The sequence below is a fragment of the Eptesicus fuscus genome, chromosome 12, assembly GCF_027574615.1.
Source record: "Eptesicus fuscus isolate TK198812 chromosome 12, DD_ASM_mEF_20220401, whole genome shotgun sequence".
NCBI classification, from domain to species: Eukaryota; Metazoa; Chordata; class Mammalia; order Chiroptera; family Vespertilionidae; genus Eptesicus; species Eptesicus fuscus.
The window spans coordinates 11,539,784-11,559,821 of NC_072484.1; the positions used below are offsets into that span (position 1 = coordinate 11,539,784).

Sequence of the window (20,038 nt, forward strand, 5' to 3'; positions counted from 1 at the left end):
CCCTAGGATTTCAAACTGAGGAACGTCTGCCAGGGAGATAGCACATTTCTCAGCCAGAGCAGAAAGGGTCCCGCTGCGCCAGGATCGGCACTGCCCCTGCGTGCTCTCTGTCACAGGGGCAGCAGGACAGGTGGGGCCTGCAGGGCCGTCGCTCTGTTCTCTGGGTCTGTGGGCCAAGGTTAGGAGGGGTCAGCAGCCCTGGAGACCAGAGCACCTGTGAAGTCGGCAAACCTAAGCCCACCTGCTGCACGTGGGTGTGGCCTGGGGCACGGGTGGTTTCGGGGCTTTGGTGAGTATCCCTCGACTCACAACCATCCTGCATTTGGGTTCAGTGGGATGTCCCCTGCTCCTCCTGTGCTCCTGCCTTTCTCTTCCTCTCCCAACTCAGAGTCTGTGGGTTCTCTCCACACCGGCCTGCTTCCCTCAGGAGGAGAAGCCAGGCAGCCCAGGGGCCTCGACGGCAGTGAGCACAGCCCTGCCTTCTCTGCCTGTCGGGCGGGGTTCTCCACCGAGCTGTCCTCACCTCTCCTTACAGGCTGCCCGTGTCTGACAGTGCTGCCTTCCTCCCCCGTGGACATCTGAGTGGTAGCGGTGCAGCTTCAAATCCCTCATTTAGGAAACAGCTCAGAAGGGCCTGCCACTAGCCTTTCCTTGTGATACACATGACCTCTGAGCACTTGGAATGGGAGGATAGAGGCCAAGGGAAAAGAGGGAGCATTGGTGAGGGCATCGCAGGGCCTGTCCCAGGGCAGCTCTGCATTGGCCCCGGAGACAGCCTCCTCTGCACGTCAAGGCGTGAGTGCCAGGCACCACGAGGTTTCTTCCCTGGTTATGAGTGAGTGCTACTGGGAACAGGCCTCTCACTCAGAGAGAAGGGCAGACCTGCCCACAGCTCCCTCTTCCCCTCAGAGCCTGGCAACCACTAGCCCGTGTCTTGTAGGAAAACAGCCGATTACAGAAGGAGATCATTGAAGTTGTGGAAAAACTTTCGGAATCAGAGAAGCTGGTCCTGAAACTGCAGACTGACCTGGAGGTTGTTTTGAAAGACAAGGCAAGTCCTTTTGCTGACTCTTAGTCTTGAGAGAAGAGCCTGGAGTGCTGGGTAAAAAGTATTAGGGTCTTGAAAAAGAATATTGAGGTGGCTGGGTTTAGTTTTTTCTGTTAAACTTCGGAGAGAAAATGAGCAAGGTGAATTTCCCTCTGTTCCCCTCCCCCCCTTTTCAGGCCAATGCAGGGATGTCAATATGCTCCAGTGATGACTTCCATGTGGGCCTTTTAATGGCAAGACCAGGGCCAGCTGGCACCATCGACCCCAGTGACAGGCTCTCAGTGATGAGGGGCATGGAGGAGGGGGTAGAGTTTGGTGCCCACCATGAGGTCTCCCATCCCACCAGGCCCTGCCCATTACCTGGGGAGTAGGTGTGGAGAGGAGTTGCTGCACTGGGGAAGGACCCAGGCAGGGGGTGTCCCAGGGGGCCAAGGCCTGATCATCCTACTGCCTGAGACCTTTGAAGCAAGGGAGGGAGGGAAGGAGGAGGAAGGGGCTGGAGGGTGTACTGGAAGTGCTGAGCCTTGGGTAAAGAGCATGAGGGTGTGAAGCATGCACTCTGCCTGGCCTGAGGTCTTGTGTGTAATTGTCCTTTTCTGGTATGACCTTCAGCTGGAGCCACAGAGCACAGAACTCTTGGCCCAGGAAGAGCACTTCGAGGAGGTCCTGAAGGAGTACAAGCTCAAGTGCAGGGTATGTGCTCCCCTGGCCCCTTCACCGTCCTGAGCCTTAGCATGCCCTTTGTCTTGGACCAGGCTGTCACTTTTGTCTTTTGTTCACTGGGCCATCACACACTCCTGTCTCTCCCCCCCCCCCCCCCCCCCCGCCCCCAGCTTCGCCCCTCCTATAGCAGGGGTGGTTCTTTCTAAGAGCTTGAGCCTTTAGAGATCTCCTGTGTCAGAAGGTGTGGTACCATCTCCCAGCTACTCCTGCAAAGAATGGGGTGCTGGAGCCCATGAGACAGGCTGGCCCTGCAAGTCATCAGGGTCTGAATGGCTCAGACCTGGGTGGTGGTATGCAGGCTTCATCCCTCCACCTCCTGCTCGGGAGCGGCCTGGCATTCTTGGCGGGGCACACTCCTGGCCTCCACATGAAGTGGTCCAGCAGGGGTGGCAGGAGTATCCTTCTCCTAGCAGAGCGGGAAGAGCCTCTGCTCTGGGCCTGCATTTGGCTGACAGGGTCCTCCAAGCCTTATGTTCTGCTAGGAGGTGGAACAGGACTTGCCTGCACAGCCCCTGTGTTTAGCCCCACATGGGCTGGCCAAGTCATTAAACCAGCACCAATTCCGAAGGCCCCTCTGTGTCTCCAGGCACCATGTAAGGCTTCATCATGTTTTCTGTTGTTGAATGTTTAGATTTCCTGGGCCAAACCTACCAATGTCAGTCCATTTAATTGGAGACACTGCAGTACAAAGCAGGGCAGAGATGGTGAACAATGTTAGTGGCGCTGACCCCATTACACTCTTAAAATGATCCAAGAGCCCCCCACAACAGATAAAACACACACACACACACACACACACACACACACACACACACAATTGATTTCAAAGAGCAAGGGAGAGGGAGAGATAGAAACATCAGTGATGAGAGAGAATCATGCCCTCTACTGGGGATTGAGCTCGCAACCCAGGCATGTGCCCTGACCAGGAATCAAACAGTGACCTCCTGGTTCATAGGTTGATGCTCAACCATTGAGCCACACTGGCCGGGCATAATTCACTTATTCATGGTCTCTCTCCAAATTAAAGTAGAAACTGACTTTTGTTCCTGCTTCACATTGCTTTGGCAATACCAGAGGATAAAGGTGAGGCATGCTATTCTGGAGTGTGACATGATCTGCTGTTTCCTTCCCTGTGTTCTCACCTCCACTGCAAACCCTGAGTCCTTTTAAGCAAGGGGAGGGAGGGAATCCTGTGTGTGGTCAGCGGTGTCACCCCCTCCTGAACCAGATTGCTGTGTGGAGGGTCAGGGTTGTGGGGCTGTCACGCAGGTGGGGTGTGCCACACAACCTTCTGCTGGAATTGTAGTTCCATGCTGTGTTTTTTCCCTCCCTTTAAGCTTGTTGCAAAGACTTAGAACCTATAAGTAACCATTAATTCATATGTTACTTCAGTGCAGCGATTTTCAACTTTTTTCATCTCATGGTACACATAAACTACTAAAATTCTGTGGCACACCAGAAAATATATTTTTGTCAACCTGACAAAAAAAAATAGGTATAATTTGATTCATTCACATCAGATAGCTATTGTTGTGTTGGCTATTGTCATTTTTTTTTTAATTGGATAGTCTAAAGCAGGCGTCCTCAAACTGCGGCCCGCGGGCCACATGCGGGTCTTTTTGCCGTTTTGTTTTTTTTACTTCAAAATAAGGTATGTGCAGTGTGCATAGGAATTTGTTCATAGTTTTTTTTAAACTATAGTCCAGCCCTCCAACAGTCTGAGGGACAGTGAACTGGCCCCCTGTTTAAAAAGTTTGAGGACCCCTGGTCTAAAGGAAAAGAGGTCAGTGCCCCTGACTAAATAGTTAGGTATTCATGTTGAAAAATTCTTGTGACACACTGGTTGAAAATTGCTGCTTTCATCCACTGGATTTATCTAACAAGCATAAACTCAGTCTTTCTTTAGCATGACTCTCTTACTCAAATAACTGCTACTCATTTCACATTTGGTTCTTGAGATTTTAGTTTTTGAAACATCAGCAGAAATATTTTACATTTTAGTACTAATCTGTTTAGAAATTTTCCCTCTAATTTTTTGCTATTTCAAACTAACATTTAGTGCATTAAAAAACTTTTTATTTGAAAATAATTTCTAATACATAAAATTACAAAAGTAAAAGTAATGCAGGGAATACAGATTTCCCTTTTCCCGGATTCACCTGTTGTTTACCCTGTTTGCTCTGTCATTGTGTACTTGCTCACTGTGTGCGTGTGTGTGTGTGTGTGCGTGTGTGCGCGTGTGCACGAGCATGCATGCATCCTGATGTGAACGTATCTACATTGTTATTTTCTGAACATCTGAGGGTAAGTTATATGCATCATGGCCTTCCACCCCTACACAGGTCAGTGTGCATTTCCTAAAAACAGGCTTAATCCTAAAACCTTGAAGTGGTGTGCAGGTGCACTAGAGTTGATTGTTAAATGTTCAGGAATTTTGCTAGCTTCTTGTTAAACCTTTGATAGCTTGAAATAGGCTATGGTGGGATCATAGAAATGTGCAAAAGCTACAAATCTGGAATTTTCTTCCTGGAGAGCAAGCTTTCCAATACACTGCAGAATGAGAATATTCCTAGTAACTGTTTGACATTCTTTAATCTGAAACAGTCTGTCTTAGTCCAGTCAGGCTGCTACAACAAACATACCACAGAATGGGGTGGGGGCCGGGCTTATAAATAACATAAATTTAGCTCCCACAATTCTGGGGAGCTGGGAAGTCCAAAATCAAGTAGCCGACAGATTCGGTGTCTGGTGAGAGTTCTCCTCCGGGTTGCAGATAGCTGGCTGTTTTCTCAGTGTCCTCACCTGGAGGAAGGGCATGAAGGAGCTCTCTGGGGTCTCTTATAAGGCTCCATCCTCATGATCTAATCACCTCCCAAAGATCCCACCTCACATAGGATGTTAGGATTTAACATGAATTTGGGAGGACACATTCAGGCTATTGCACATTTCTTTGTCTTTGACCTGGATATTATTGAAGAATACAATCCCTCCTCCCTTTTAATAGAAACTTTTTCATTTTGTGTTTTTCTTTTGTTAAAAATTGTTTTATGGTTTGTTTGTTTTTAAATTTGATTTTAAAGAGAAAGGAAGGGAGAGGGAGAGAGAGATAGAAACATCAATGAAAGAGAAACATCAACATAGATCAACTGACTCCTGCACACCCCCCACAGGGGATCTAGCCCAAAACCCGGGCATGTGACCTGACTGGGAATCGAACCTACATCCTCCTGGTGCACTGAGCCACACCGGCTGGGCTCATTTTGTGTTTTTTTGATACTTCCTTTGGATTAAGTTGAGGTTATACATTCTCAGCTGGACAGCACAGGTGATGTTAATTTTGTTCTCTTGGTGAAGGCATTACCTGATTTTTCCACTGTATGATTACTGGTAGTAACTAGTAAGCAACAGTGGGGAGACACTTTAAGAACATGCAATATCCTGCTCTTCATCTAAAATTTCCTTGGGCCCTATCTGGTTTGGCTCCGTGGATAGAGCGTCGATCTGCGGACTCAAGGGTCCCAGGTTCAATTCCGGTCAAGGGCATGTGCCTTGGTTGTGGGCACATCCCCAGTAGGGGGTGTGCAAGAGGCAGCTGATTGATGTTTCTCTCTCATCGATGTTTCTAGCTCTCTATCCCTCTCCCTTCCTCTCTGTAAAAAATCAATTAAAAAAAAAAAAGACTAAAATTTCCTTGGATTTAGTATCCATTGATAATTCTTGCCCACTCCAGTCTTTACCATGATGATTGCAAATTGATGATTTTCCAACTTCAGCACCCACTCCCCACATCTGTCAGTTGGCCCTTGACATTCTACTGTAAGCCAGAGAAGTCTGATCTATCATCTATCTATCTATCTATCTATCTATCTATCTATTTATCTAGATATCTATTGGCTTGGACACATGAATTTCCATTTCCCCCCAGTAGTTTGTAATTCATTGCTATGTCTAATTATTCTGGAGCTCAAATTGTGTAAGATTTGGCCAATGGGAGTGTCTTCTAGCTTGCAGCCATGTCCTTGAGACGTGTTACCATCATTTGTTTTGTTTTATTGATTAGTTCCATACTCTCTAGCAGCATAAGGTGCTGCAGACTCCTCTTGTACTTTACCTGCACTTGCCCTGGACCAGTCACTTCTCCACGCGTCCTGGTTTGTTATTCGAGGTATCAGAGACCTAGATCTGGGTGCTTGGTGTGCTGGCACAGGGGATGGAGTCTCTGCCTCTTGGGTGAGGACGTTTTCTATAGTCAGTCTCCAGCAGTAGAGGTAACCTTGAACCTTCCCTGATGTGCATCACCCAGTCTTTGCAAAGTCACTGCTTGGAGTTTCCTTTTATTTTTTTAACCAGGACATTTGTTAGCAAGGAAACTATGCCTTCCCTTGTTGTCAAATCCCCTTTCTATTTAACTATCATTTTAGCGTTTTGTTTTTTTTTCTTTCAACTGTCAGCCTCAGTTCTCTTGGCAAGGCTGCCTTTGGTAAACGGGGATGTAAAATGTTAGTCAGATCCTCCTTGGAGATTATTTACAGTTAAATGTTTTCACTGTTGTCTTGAGTGGACACCATAATGGAGTAGCATGTCCTTGGTCAGAAACCCCAAATGCAGATTTTCTTTCCTGTATTTCCACATACTGAATGTTGTGTTCCCCTAAATGCATACGTTGAACCCTATTCCCCCACTGATGGTGTTAGGAGGTGGGGTCTTTGGGGGGCTGTGAGGGTGAGCCCAGTGCTTTAATAAAAGGGACTCATCACTTCTAGCCTCCAAAACCCTGAGAGCTTGCCCAGCCTAAGTGCCTCAGTTGGTTGAGTGTCATCCTGTGCACCAAAAGGTTGCCAGTTCGATTCCTACTGCCAAGAAAGCCAAACATAAGTGGGTTGCAGGTCTGATCGGCAGTCTGGGCATGTGCAGAAGTCAATCAATCAATGTTTTTCTCTCACATAACTCTCTCTCTCTCTCCCACTTCCTCTCTCTTTTTTTTTTTTGGTCAGTTATTTATTTATTTATTTTTAATTTCTTTATTGATTAAGGTGTCACATATTTGTCCTCATCCCCCCATTCCCATCCCACACCCCTCCCCACGGATGCCCCCACCCCCCTGTTCCACTTCCTCTCTTTAAGCATGTCCTCAGGTAAAGATTAAAAAGGATGTCAAAACACTGAGAGAGAAATTTCTGTTGTTTTTAAGCCCCCAATGTGGTATTTTTGTTATAGCATCCCAAATGGATGGAGACATGCACCAACCTGTAACACCTTTGCCTGTCTGTGGGCAGGTCTTCAGCCGTCCCCCGCCCCCTCCCAATGTGTGGCTTACTTAGGCCCAGCTGGTTGCTCCAGGCACTGGGCTTAGCTGTTCCCTGGGTGGCCCGGTCTCCACGCCAGTGGTCACAGTATCTGGAAGAGGTGTCTGGCTCTGCCCCACAGGACCTGCAGGACAGCAACGACGAGCTGCAGGCTGCGGTGGAGGGTCTGCGGGCACAGTTGCCCCAGAGTTGGCACGGCCAGCCCCATGCACAGCCAAATGGACGTCTGCTCTCTAGACATGGCCGAGCAGGTAGGAGCCAAGTCCTGGGAGGTGGCAGTGATGTGCTCCTGCTGGGGATGGTGGGGGCAGTGGGCTTCTACCTACCTCTACTGCACAGGCTGCCTTTGGTTCCAGGGAGCACAGTGCTGGGCAGGCCGGCTTCACAGCACATCAGGCCCTGCCCAGCCCCCAGGTGGTCACGTGCCCCTCCGACTGCCACCTGTGGGAGAAGGGCCAGTAACCTAAGGCTAGAGGTTGACACAACACCCAGAGCCCAGAGAGAGGACAAGGAGGGCGAGGGCTTTACCATTTGAGTAGGATGCTTGACCGTAGGGTAGAGGCATCCAAGTGACTCTCCAGTGTTGTGAGAGGGACCCAGGGGATCCAGGTGAGTGTTCAGCATGGGCCAGACACAGAGATGGTCATCTAGAAAAGGGAAGCGGGGGCTCTGGGGGTGAGCAGGGGGGTTGTCACAGGTCTGACAGCTCTTAGAAAGGGCAGGCACTAAATCATGTAAATGGGTCAGGGACTCCCCGTATTCACAGGGGCCTCGTGTAGACTGAGGTGGACCTTACTTGGTGTTTACTGCCTGGGTTATGTGGATAGCATCACCCTCGAGCTCTTGAAGCCAAATCCCAGGTTGGCTGCCTACTGCCAAGAAAGCCAAACTCATGAGACAGATGCTGGTGAAAAGGGAAAGAGGTTTATTCAAGTGTCGATCACCTGAGAAAATGGCGGGGGTGGGGAGCGGGGTTGCGGCAAAGCCCACCTCAGCCTCTCAGTACCGGCAGAGTTTTATAGGGAGGGAGAGGGGAAGCAGAACAAAGCATCAGGAGGAGGGGCTGTGGACGTGCGGGCGGTGTCCTTGCTGGTCTCGATATGGATCATGATTGTCAGCACACTGGAACTGCCAGTGCCAGCCAGAGTCCTGCAGTCGGACGATCTGTGTCAACCCAAGTCGTGGTCAAGGCCATTTCTGCACAAGCAGGAGCTGGGACTGCTGATGCCTGCAGGGTGCTTATAAGGAAACTGTCAGTGTGTGAGCTCCTTTTATCAGTTTGTTTGTACATTTTATTCTACTGCCATTTCATGGTTAGAATAGATTAAAGTTTTTATTCCCTGTTACACTCTGGAAGTGCCCCCACCTGCTCAACACAGAGCTGCATGTTGAAGCTGTAACTTGAGCAAGACCAGGCTTCCTGCTTCCTAAACAAGCCATAGGCTTGGGATGAGCTCCGGGCTCTGAGAGGCCCTGAGGCCCTGTGTGTGGTTAAGTGTTTTTGGCTCCTTTTGAGATCAGGCTGGGGGAGTGGGGTTCAGATGCCGGAGCTATCCTTGAGGTTTCTGTGGTCCTTTTGGAGGACAGGGTGGTTATGGCTGGTTGCTACCCTTCCTGGCAATTGTACAGGGCGGGTGCCATGCAGGTTCACATGATGTATGTGGCTTCACGCCTGCTGCTGCCCATGGGAGTCAGGACCACAGGGACTGCCCCAGCAGCCTGATTGCTTCCATCGATCAAACCGCTCCGCAGAGAACATGCTCCCATCTGTAGCCCCGAGAGCACTCAGAGTTTCCCATATTGCTTGGGAAAAGTTTACTTAATAAAACAGAAGAAAGTGTGTGCTCAAGAGAGCCCATATGGGAACCTCCACAGGAACCACGTGGGTTTTCTGTGCACGTGGGCCCAGCATCCTTGGCCCCTAAAGAAACCCCTCACCTGCATCTTCTTTAGTGGAATCTGATGGCTTCTGCGACCCATAGCCCTGACTGCCCTCAGCTGGGTGGGTGGAGGGTGTGGCCAGCTCATCGGGTGTTATCAGATCCCGGGCCAGTTGTGATGTGCGGCCAGGTGGGCACTGATGGAACCTGAGCTCTACAGGGTGTACGACTCTCATCAGGAGCCAGGTGTTCCTGAAGCTTAGGGCATGCGGAGCTGGGGTCCTCTACCAGTGTTGTCCTTGTCCAGGTCTCAGGCTGTGGCACCCCAAGCAGGCCCCCACTTTGTGTGTCACTGATAAAACCAAATCTCCAGCTGGGACCTTTTTCTTCCCCTTCACCCCTCCATCTGACTGTAGAAGTTCCATTGGCCTCCTCACGGGAGGAGGGGTCTGTCTGCCGCTGTAGGGAACAGTCGCAGTGGCGGCCATGTGGGTTATGGGGGCCGGGCCATCAGGGCATTCAGCTGGAGCCGCTCCTGGTGGTTCCCTTTATCTGTGCCCATTGGCCAGACCCAGATGGCAGCTTCTGGCTGTCCGGGCATTGGAATGCCTTCTGTCCTGGGGTGCTTTCTCAGCCCATGTCTCTGAGTCTGTCACTTTTTTTTCACGGAAAGTGATTTGGGAAATGGGAGATGGTGAGATTAGGGAATGTGTCTTTCCCTCTCGGTTTTCTGACCCCTGGACCAGCACAGATGAGACCCTGGCACTGGCCAACTCCCACATTCTGAGGGAACCCTTTGGTGTATCCCCCCCCCACACAATGTTGGGAACGTCTGGTACCCTGGAGAGCTGGCAGAACTTGTGGGCCTACAGGTGGCCCATTAAAATGAGCTGCCCAGATGTCTGACGTTGTCAGTGAGGAGGATCTTCTGGGAGAAAATGTCGCTTCCCGCCCTAGCTGGTTTGGCTCAGTGGGTAGAGCATTGGCCTGCGGACCGAAGGGTCTCTGGTTCGATTCCAGTCAAGGGCACATGCTCAGGTTGCGGGCTCCATCCCCAGTGCAGGGTGTGCAGGACGCAGCCGATCAATGATTCTCTCTCATCATTGATGTTTCTATCTCTCTCTCCCTCTCCCTTCCTCTCTGAAATCAATAAACATATATTTTTAAAAAGAAAAGAAAAAGAAAATGTCACTTCCTGTGATCTCGTAGAACCTTGACTCCACAAGCACTTCACTCCATTCCTGACTTATTTGCTGAAACCCCACCTGACCTGTATGTGGGGCATGGATGGTGTACCTGCCTCATCATAAAGCCCGGACTGTCACGGAGGTTTGTCTGTGTTCCAGGTCACGCTCTTTTTCTGTCTTCAGTTTTTCTGTGTACTGGGGCAGGGAACACAATTTAGGGTGCAATACCTGTACCATGGGCAGCATCTTTTAGGGAATTAAAGGGCCTGACAAATCTTGCAGGGAGTCTCCTAGTTATATCTTGGAGTAATCTGTGTTCTGGCAAAGACTCAAAATGTTGATTTCTCAGAGCTCCAACTTTGAGAATGGGGCATCACAGACTGTTTGTGGAAACCCGGAAGGACCTCCCCTCACGGCCAGAGGAAGGTGCCCGTGGAAGGCTGTGCGCTGTCCTGGGTGGTGGAGGAAATCTGGGATGAATACTCAGTGCCGTCCAAATGTCGGATGGGAGGGTGTGGACCAGACCTCAGGGCACCCGAGCAGAACATAAACAGAAATGGCCTTGTTTGCAGGCATCATCTCCTTCCTGGGCGATTCCACTCCCGTGAGTCTAGAAACGGAGATACTGATGGAGCAGGTGAAGGAACATTACCAAGACCTCAAGATCCAGCTGGAGACCAAGGTCAGGGGCGTTGGGGAGGCCACAGGGAGATTTGGGTACTTCCTGCTGCATGCCTAAAAGCTTCGCTCACTGTGCTACCCGCACACGTCTGCCCGTGCACCCCCTGCTCCGGAGTAAGGCTGCTCAGGGAAGGAAAGTGTGTGGGGAAAGGGAAATGAAGCTGACGTTCAACCTCAAGCCCTCTTTGGAGGGAGATGGGACGTAAGGAATAACTAATCGTGGGAGGGAATGGGGTTATGTGTGTCGAGTGTCACAAGGGCACTGCTGAGGCAGACCTCCCTGCTTGCTCTGTCTTTGGGGAATCACAGCTCCTGGCTCTGTTCTAGGCTAAAATAACCCTGGGACTTACCTTGTGGGATACTTCGTGGCCTCATGGCCTGGCCAGCTCTGTCTTCTCGGATGACCAGGTCTCCTGCTCTGTTACTAGATTGTGGTGGGTTTTGTTAAGGGACGGTGTCCATGACTTGTTATCGGGGGTCAGATGTCTGGGTCAGTAGCCGTGAGGCAGGGCCACCTCTGTCTTGCAGTGATGCCTGTGGGTTCCCTGGAGGTAGTCGCTGGTAGTTGCTATAGTAACCTTGCCCATGGCCGGATAGTATTCCTTCCCATTGGAGCCGCCAAGGAGTTCAGAACTGCCCTGCCAACCTCATGAAGGCTCCCTGTTCTCTGTGTTGTCACACCCTCAGCCCTCCCCGTGCTTCCCGGCCAGACACCTGGCCCAGCGGCCTCCAGCCTCCCTTCCCCACCTGCTGGATCTGCTTCGTGGGGCCGATGGAAGGTTACCGGGAAAAATTAAGGCTGTAGCTGCCTGGGCCCGCGGGGAGCCTTAGGCATTGCTGGCGTGGCTGTCCCCTGCGCCTCATCAGCCTAGGCCCTAGGCTATCTGCTCTTGGTGCCACTTGGCAGCCTCCTACTTCTGTGTTGTATTGTCAGTGAGTCATTTTGGGGACCTCCTGATCGACATTGCTCATATTTCTCGTCTCAGGTAAACTACTATGAAAGAGAAATTGAGATGATGAAAACGGACTTTGCAAATAAGAGAAAAGAAATGGAGCAGGCTTTCCACCGTGAGGTCAGCGTGCTGGAGGACCAGAAAGCCAACCTGGAGAAACTCCACGTGAAATCGCAGGAGGTCATCCAAGGCCTGCAGGACCAGCTGCAGAGTGCAAGCCGCGGCCCTGAGCTGGAGAGGACGTTAGAGCTGAAGAGGGCGGAGATGGAGCTGTGCTACACGCAGGCGCTGTCTGGCCTGGCTCAGCAGCTGGCCCGGGAGAAGGAGCAGCTGGAGGTGGAGCTGCACCAGAGGCATCAGCAGGAGCTGCAGCAGTTCAGGTCCAGCTCCCTGTTCTTGCAGGACTCCATGCCTGGGGTTTCTTGCCAAGAACCAAAATGTAAAGTTGGGTTATGCACACTGTGCAGAATGGCAGTACCTGTAAACCAGGTGGTTTTTCTCAGGGGCAGATGGGTGAGCACTGGCAGATCAGGTCATCATATGAGGATTTTTACTTCAGATTTGACATGAATTAACCAGAGCTTAGGCCATGAAACAATCTACTTCGTAGAATTTTATCTCAGTGTTTTTCACCTTCTGCCTCAGACTTGTCTGGTATAGCAAAGGCAATATGTTCTTCATCATTTAATATCTTGGTCTAGTTTTCTAGGACATGGTGTAGTAGCACATGGGGAGATGGATAAAAGATCTAGAAGCCCTAAAACAATGGGAAGAACCATTAATTTGGGTTAGTGAGATTCTTGAAAAGGCCAAAATATATGCGCAAAGGAGAGAAAAGGCTTATTTGGAAAACTGGAATGTGGTCTTTCGTGTTACAGTGTAACTAGTAGTAACTAGTTATTGCAGGCTCAGTGCTGGTCAGCCATCCCTCCATGTCCGGTGTGGAGTCTTGGATCCTCCCAGCTCAGGAGAGGATGGCCACACCCCATACATGTTGGCGTAGAGCTGAGCGGACGACTCACAGATAAGGTGCCCACACACACCTGCCCTCCGGGGGGGCTCTCTGTGGACCTGTTTGGGTGCCGATGTTGTTGCGGAGTGGACATGCCCCCAATCAGCACACTGAATGCGGGGTGTCAGGGCCCTTCCTGTGGAGTCCATGCCTCCCACTGGGTGAGGGGGGAGGTGCTGGTCAGGGTGTGCCTGTGCTCCCTTCCTCCCTCCACTCCAGACGACACCCTCGGGCCTGCTGGGACTGGCTGACACTCCTGGAGGGGTAAGTCTTTATTTTTATTTTTTTTTTTTTTATGTTTTCATTGATTTTTGAGAGAGAGAGGAAGGGAGATGGAGAAAATATCAATGATGAAAGAGAATCACTGATCAGCTGCCTCCTGCATGCCCCCTACTGGGGACAGAGCCAGCAACCTGAGCATGTGCCCTGACCAGGAATTGAACTGCCAAACTCTTAGGGCATGAGCCATACCAGCTGGGCTGATAAGTCATGTGCTTCCCCGGAGCTTTGTTATTTTCTCTGAAACCCAAGAGCTGTGTGATAAGGGACAAAGCTCCCTCCAGACGCCCACCAGGCAGCAGAGGATCAGGGCAGGCTGGTGCCCTCCTGCCCATCCCTCCCATCTCGAGCCCGAGATGCCTTCGTTGGCAGGAGGAGCGCCTGCTGCTCACCGTCCCTCTGAAGCCTGGAGGGAGAGCCCCGTCTGGCTCAGGCCCTCATGGGCAGAAGCAGAGAGCACACCTGACCCAGGCTTGGTGCCCTCATGCAGCCCTCACCTCGCTTCGACGCCATTCTCCCAGGCTGCCAAGGCCTCAGGCTCAGCCCCTTACAGAGTTTTCAAGGGCAGTTTTGACTATGGGTGAGTTTCATCCACCTGACTAAGACCAGGCCAGGCTGTCCTCAACTTCCTGCCATGAGGGACATCCCTGTGTCTGCTGGGTGCTAAGGCCGCCGCCAGCCACATGCTGCTGAGCATGGATGTGTGGCCTGTGCAACTGAGGGACTGCATTTCAATTGTTTATTTTTAATCAACTTGCATTTACCAGTCACCTGGGTGAATGGCATCTGTGTTAGCTTCTGCATATGGAACCCTGCGGTAGTGAGAGATAGCCCTCCTGCGGCCTCTCTAAGGAGAGTCCTAGGGCACGGGAAGCCCAGGAGCCCTGGAAGTGAGAGGGGATAAAGCCAGCCAGGCAGAGAGGAGGTCTGAGGCTGGAAGAAGAAAAGCCTGTAGCCTTTCTAACCAGGCGGGAAGTTCCGGGGCTTAGAGCTGCAGCTGCAGGGCCTGTGGCTCCTGTTTCCATAGAAAAGAGGCCGAAGTTGAGCTGAACCTAAAGCTCTCATGGATGGAAGCCCAGCTGGCCTCCCACGATAAGAACTTCTCACACAATATCAGCAGAAGGAAGAGATGCTGCAGAAACATCTGCTGCACGTGAGAGAGATGACAGCAGCTTGACGTGGAGAAGGAGCAGAGGGAAGAAAGGGAAGGGGAGATCCTCACACGCTGTACACAGCAGCCACTCAGCTGCAGGAGTGGATGAGTGAAGAGCAGGCACAGCTGTGCAAGTCTTTTGCCCTTGAGCTTGGAGCTCACCTACAGGAAGCAGGTGGAAAGCCTTGCCTGGAAGCAGAGAGGCTGTAGTGTAGGCCTTCTTGAAGGATGGGCCAGCAGTGTGAGGTGTGAGCAGGAGGGTACAGGTGATCCCATGATCCTCAGTGCAGGCAGGAGGGAGCAGCCTTGCCATGGTGGCCCCGGGCAGAGCCCAGCCCCTACCCTCGCACCCAGAATGCCCTCAAAGAGTCTCAGCCTCGGAGAGCGCAGTTGGAGTGTGCTCGACCCCGAGAAGGTGGCTTCCGCTGCCACAGGGGAGGGGTCCCGGAGGACCTAGTGCCTTCTGCTGATGGCCCAGCCGGCCTGAGCCAACTTGAAGCCCAGGGAGCAGAGGGTGGACTGAGCCCCAGAGGGTGGGCTGGGGGGACACTAAGAGGTAGTGGGCTGTTGTCAAGGAGCAAGCTGGGAACCTGAGCAGGGAGCCAACCCCTGCTGGGACCGTGGGGCAGGCCTAGTGCAGTGAGACCACCCTGGAGGGGGCTGCAGCACAGTGGGGAAAGGCCAGCAGGGGCACCTCGAGCCCCACCCAGGCTCACTGGCCCCTGGGTGGCCAGGCAGGAACAGCTCGGTGCCCTGGGGGAGGCAGAGGCTGATGTGGCCCTGGAAAGAGAAGAATGACATGAAAACCAAACTTCTGTGCCTGGAAGATGTTATTTGGGCTCTTGAGGAAAAAGCAGAGTCAGGAGAAAACAACAGGTGTGGTGTCTCCCATTTTCAGAATGCCAGGTGACGCCCTCTCACCTCACTCACTCACTCCGCTCATGTGCCTTCCCCCCGACCAGCTCGCAGCGGCTGTCGAGGTGCTTGTGCTGTGGCCCTAAGCCCAGACTCGACCTCAGGCACCCACAGGTCACCCAGCTCCCAGGAGTGGGCAGAGGGGGCAGAGATGAGCCTCGGCATCTCAGCTGGCTCTGGCGTCCCCTGCCCTTGTCCTTAGGAAGTTCTTGGTGGTGTCACAAGACAAGACACTGTGCTTGGAGCCCCATTTCATCCTTGGTCACCTGAGCCCTCTTCCATCTGACTGAGCAGGATGCACCACTGCACCCCACCAGTGTGTGCACCAGGACTTGTCCTTGACTGCAGGTTTCTGTGCTGTTGGGGCAGCAACAGCGGAGGCCGTCCATCCAAGGAAAGTGCCCCTCTGCTGCTGTGTGCGGGCTTGCAGCGACAGGGCTGGGCATGAGTGCCCCAACCGGCCCCGATACTGCTGCAGCCAGTGCCTTCAGGGGCACCCCAAGGTGGGAGGTGGCCTGGAGATGTCTGTGTTGGCACGGTACAGAGAGAGCCCAGGTGTGCAGCCAGGCCCTCCTCCAGGCTCCCCCGAGGGACTCAGGCCGGCACATGCTCTTTCTCAGAAGCCTGGATTCTAGGTCTTTTCCGACCCTGCAGAGCACGGCTCCAGGTGCTCTTCTGGCTCCTCGGGAGACAGGGCTGCCCTGGGAGACGTTGTGGGCACTTGCATGCCACAGTGACTGTGTGACATGGTCACTGCTCTGCGTGCATTGCCATTGGGTCCCACCTGTGAGGTGCCTGCTTCATGTGGAGACGGAAGCTGCCAGGGGTATTGTGTCAGTGGTCCAAGCGAGTGATTCTGGTTCACAGCAGACACGGGCTGTCTGAGCGTGATCACAGGCGTGTGGTGAGATCTGCATTCCAGCTCAGGCTCCAGCTCCTCTAGCTGGGACCATGGACAAGTTGCTTTGTTGAAAAAAATAAAAGATAATGTAGGATATATGATAAACCAAAAAGAATGTCAGTACACACCCAGCTTAACAAAGAAAATACTAGCATGCTAGAAGTCCCTGGGCACTCACTCCTCTGGGAGGTGCCTGTCCTGAAGGGGCTGTTCACGGCCATCTAGGCATTGCTTCATGCTCCTGCCTCTTATGTGGGTGTTCCTGAACAATGTGGGGCCTTGTTTGGGGTGGCCTGACTTCTAAATTTCCTTATCCATAGAGAGATGGTGCCGTACCTCAAAAAGGGCATGGAGCCCTGGCCGGTGGTGCTCAGGGGTTAGAGCGTAGGCCTGGGCATGGAAGAGACACAGGTTTGATTCCCAGTCAAGGGCATGTACCTGGGTTGTGGGTTCGCTCCCCATCCCTGGTTGGGGTGTGTGAGGGAGGCAACCAATTGATGTGTCTCTCACATCAGTGTTTCTCTCTCCCCCTCTCTCCTTCCCTCTTTTCACTCTCTCTGAAAAGCAATGGGAGAAAAAACCTTTGAGTGAGAATTAACAAAAAAAGCAGGGGCAAGGAGCATGAGATGAATATGTGAACATGAGCTTACCCACAGACAGGCCAATCGTGATGAGCCCAGCACCAGCACCTCGGGGACCTGCTCCATGCATAGGTCCACAGCCGCACACCAGGGACTCGGCACAGACGCAGCCCAGCGCCTGGAATCTCACTCTGCCGTCCCTTTCAAATGCTTCTCCGTGGACAGACACGCGGGCCCAGATGTGTGCTATTCGAATTCTCCACCCCAGCCCCCAGTGGTCTGCCACTCACGGACAGGTCCTGGCAGGCTGCCCTGTTCTCTTCCTGCTTCTCCTGACGTGCGCATTCCCCGGCCTGATGGCCCCACAGCTCATGACAGTTCATCTCAGCCGGGTCTTTGCTTGTTTAACAGTGTTTCGGGGCACCTGCTATCTGCCAGCACAGTTAGGGGTTGCAGTTGGGAGCAAAACAGAGGTTTGGAGCTTTCATCCCACTGGGAAGCACCACGCTTCCTGCTTGTCCCCGAGTTAAAAGGAAATGCGCCATCCTTCGCAGGGTGAGGAGACAAAGGCCGTGCCTCTCAAACCAGGTCCATTTTTCAGGGACACATGCGTGTGTGGTGAAATCCTAAGAGAATATATAGACATAAAGCTGTGGGTTTCCTGCGAGGCTGGAGTTCAGGTTTGGGAAGACCACATGGCACAGGCCCAGCCCCCATCAGGCCGAGGAGACCTACTGTGTGGCTGACGGGGGTGGGGGTTGGGGGGGTGGGGAAGAGGCTTGTCTCAGGTTAGAGCGATCTGCAGCGTGAGGAGACAGGCTGTTCCGAGGGGAAGGTGGGTAGTTGCCTGCTCTAATGGGGATGGGGAGGGCTTCCTAAGAGCAAGCTGCTGGGGGCCTGGACAGGGCACAGCAGTGGATGAGCGGGCAGAGGAGGTGGCTGCTGCAGCTGCCCAAGCAGGAGGTGACAGTGGCTGGGCCGTAGTGATGGCCGCCGAGGTGCAGGGCGTTGACTGGCAGAAGTTGGAGACTGAATTGATGGGTTATTGGTGGATGGGATATGGGCAGGGAGGTTGGAAATGGGTCACAGAGTAATTAAAGATCTCCCAGGAAATGCCACCAGGAAGGGAGAAGAAAGGGGGTGGAATTCCATTACGTTTGAGGAGCCTTTGGTACTGTCCCCTGTAGAGGGTGAGTCGGGTGAAGAGATGGGGATGGATCCCAAAACCAGGGGGCTGGTGTCTTTTGGAGAAGGTTGCTGTAAGGAGGAAGGGACACCTGTGTCAGGAGCCACTGAGAGGCTGAAGGAGCAGGCACCCCCGAGACCACCAGCATCCTTTATCCCAGGGCTGGGCCCCCAGCCTTGGCTCCTGCTCTGTGGGGGCAGGTCTGTCCCCAGCCAGTGGGCCCTTGGCCACAACTCCAGTGTGTGGTCTTATAGCCACTTCTAAATAAACCATCTCCCAAGCCACACCAGCTACAGGACCCCAGCTGGGCGAAGGTCAGACTTGCAGGATCTTAAAGAATACAGGGAGGATTTTGGCCTTTATCATAGAGAAAGCAAAGTCGAGAGAGTGACATGATTTGGGTCGTGAAAGAATCTCTGCCAGCAGTTTAGAGAACAGCAGGGATGTCGTCACCCCTTCTCTCTCTCTCCACATCCATATGCACACCCTTTTTATTTTTTCTGAATTTGAGATAATTGCAGACATTATTGCAGACACTTTATTGCTAAAGACTTCAGCATGTTATTTTGTAAGAACAGGGACATTCTATATATCCACAATATCATGATCAGATATGGGAAATTTAACATAAATTCAATGCTATTTTTAATTTACACTCCATGATCAGTTATCCCTAATTCTTTCAATATGTTCTTTTTAAAAAAAAAACTTTAAAAAATATATTTTTATTGATTTCAGAGAGGAAGGGAGAAAGAGATAGAAACATGAATGATGAGAAAGAATCATTGATCAGCTGCCTCCCGCATGCCCCTACTGGGGATTGAGCCGCAACCCGGGTATGTGCCCTTGACTAGAATCAAACCCGTGACCCTTCAGTCCACAGGCTGATGCTCTATCCACCGAGCCAAGTCGGCTAGGGCTCAATATGTTCTTTATTGTTCATACAATCCAGATCCAATCAAGGATTCTGCTATGCATTTAGTTATCATATCTCTTTAATTTCCTTTCATCTAAGAGAGTGTATCAGTTTTTAAATTAATTTTTGTCAGTAAAAATCAATCATTTTAAGTGTATAAATCGGCGGTGTTAAACATTCACAGTGTTGTACAATCGTTACCACTGCGCAGTTCCAAAACTTCCATCATCCCAAACAAAAACTCTGTGCCTATTAAACAGTAATTTTTTCTAGTGTTGTATTGAGGGTTTTAGCAGAAATATTGATAAGAAATGTTGGTCTGTAGTTTTCCTCGAGTGTCTTTGTCTGGCTTTGGCATTAGAATAATCTGGCCTCATAGAATGAGCCGGGAAGTATTTCCTCCTCTTCAGTATTTGGGAAGAGTTTGAGAAGGATTGCTGTTAATTCGTTCAATGTTTAGTAAATCCACCGAGAATCCATCTGCTTCCTGGGCTTTCCTTGTTCCAAGGTGTTTGATGATGATTAAACCTCCTTAATAGTTAGTTATAGGTTTTTAGATTTTCTATTTTTTTTCATGAGTCAGTTGTGGTAGATCATGTATTTTCTAGGCATTTGGACATTCACATTTTAAAAGACTCAATACCAGGTGTGTTGCAGAATGGCCCTGAATTTGGATGCCTGTTTTCCTCATGGCTCGATTCTGATGGAATATATTAGGTGAGATTACTGTTTGCTGATATTGCATCCTCCTCAGCTGGTCACGTGGGAGGCTCCTATTTCTTTCTGTGTCTCATGCCTTCCTTAGAGGACCATGTTCTTTCTTTGTGATGTAAAGCCTATAGAAAAGTTCTTTTAGTGAGACTCTCCTGGAAATAAATTCCCTCAGTTTTTGTTTGTCTGAAAGTGTCTCAAATATGTGTCTATTTTTGAAAGAGAGTATTCCTAGCAACACAGATCTAGGTTAACAGTTCAAGAGCTGTCTGCTGTACATGTTCAGTATCTTCCAGATTCCTTTGTTGACATTGAATAGTTTGTGCTGTGTCTAATTGTTGTCCCTTTGTATGTGTATTAGCTTCCGATTGCTGCTGTAACACATCACCACAAAGCTAGTGGCTTAAAACAACACAATCTATGATTTTACAGTTTCAGAATCTCCTTTCTTGCCCTTTTTCAGCTACTGCTCTCATTCTCTCATTCTGTGGTTTCTGACCCCTTTCATCTTTAAAGCCAGCAATGACTGGTCAGGTCTTCCTTATATCACATCACTCTGATATTGACTCTTATTAATCCTCATCTGAGGATATTTTTTCCACTGCT

At 51.1% G+C, this 20,038-nt stretch overlaps 1 protein-coding gene across 1 annotated transcript in view; it reads left to right on the forward strand.

Moving 5' to 3' along the window:
- The window catches only part of NINL (ninein like), a 110,573-nt gene that overhangs the window by 69,836 nt on the left and 20,699 nt on the right, over window positions 1–20,038 (forward strand). Inside the window, exons 12-17 of the mRNA XM_054724134.1 lie at window positions 941–1,051; window positions 1,661–1,741; window positions 7,199–7,328; window positions 10,717–10,826; window positions 11,812–12,086; window positions 12,132–12,158. Of these exons, the coding sequence (XP_054580109.1) occupies window positions 941–1,051; window positions 1,661–1,741; window positions 7,199–7,328; window positions 10,717–10,826; window positions 11,812–12,086; window positions 12,132–12,158 (734 nt within the window). The remainder of the gene's footprint in view (window positions 1–940; window positions 1,052–1,660; window positions 1,742–7,198; window positions 7,329–10,716; window positions 10,827–11,811; window positions 12,087–12,131; window positions 12,159–20,038) is intronic.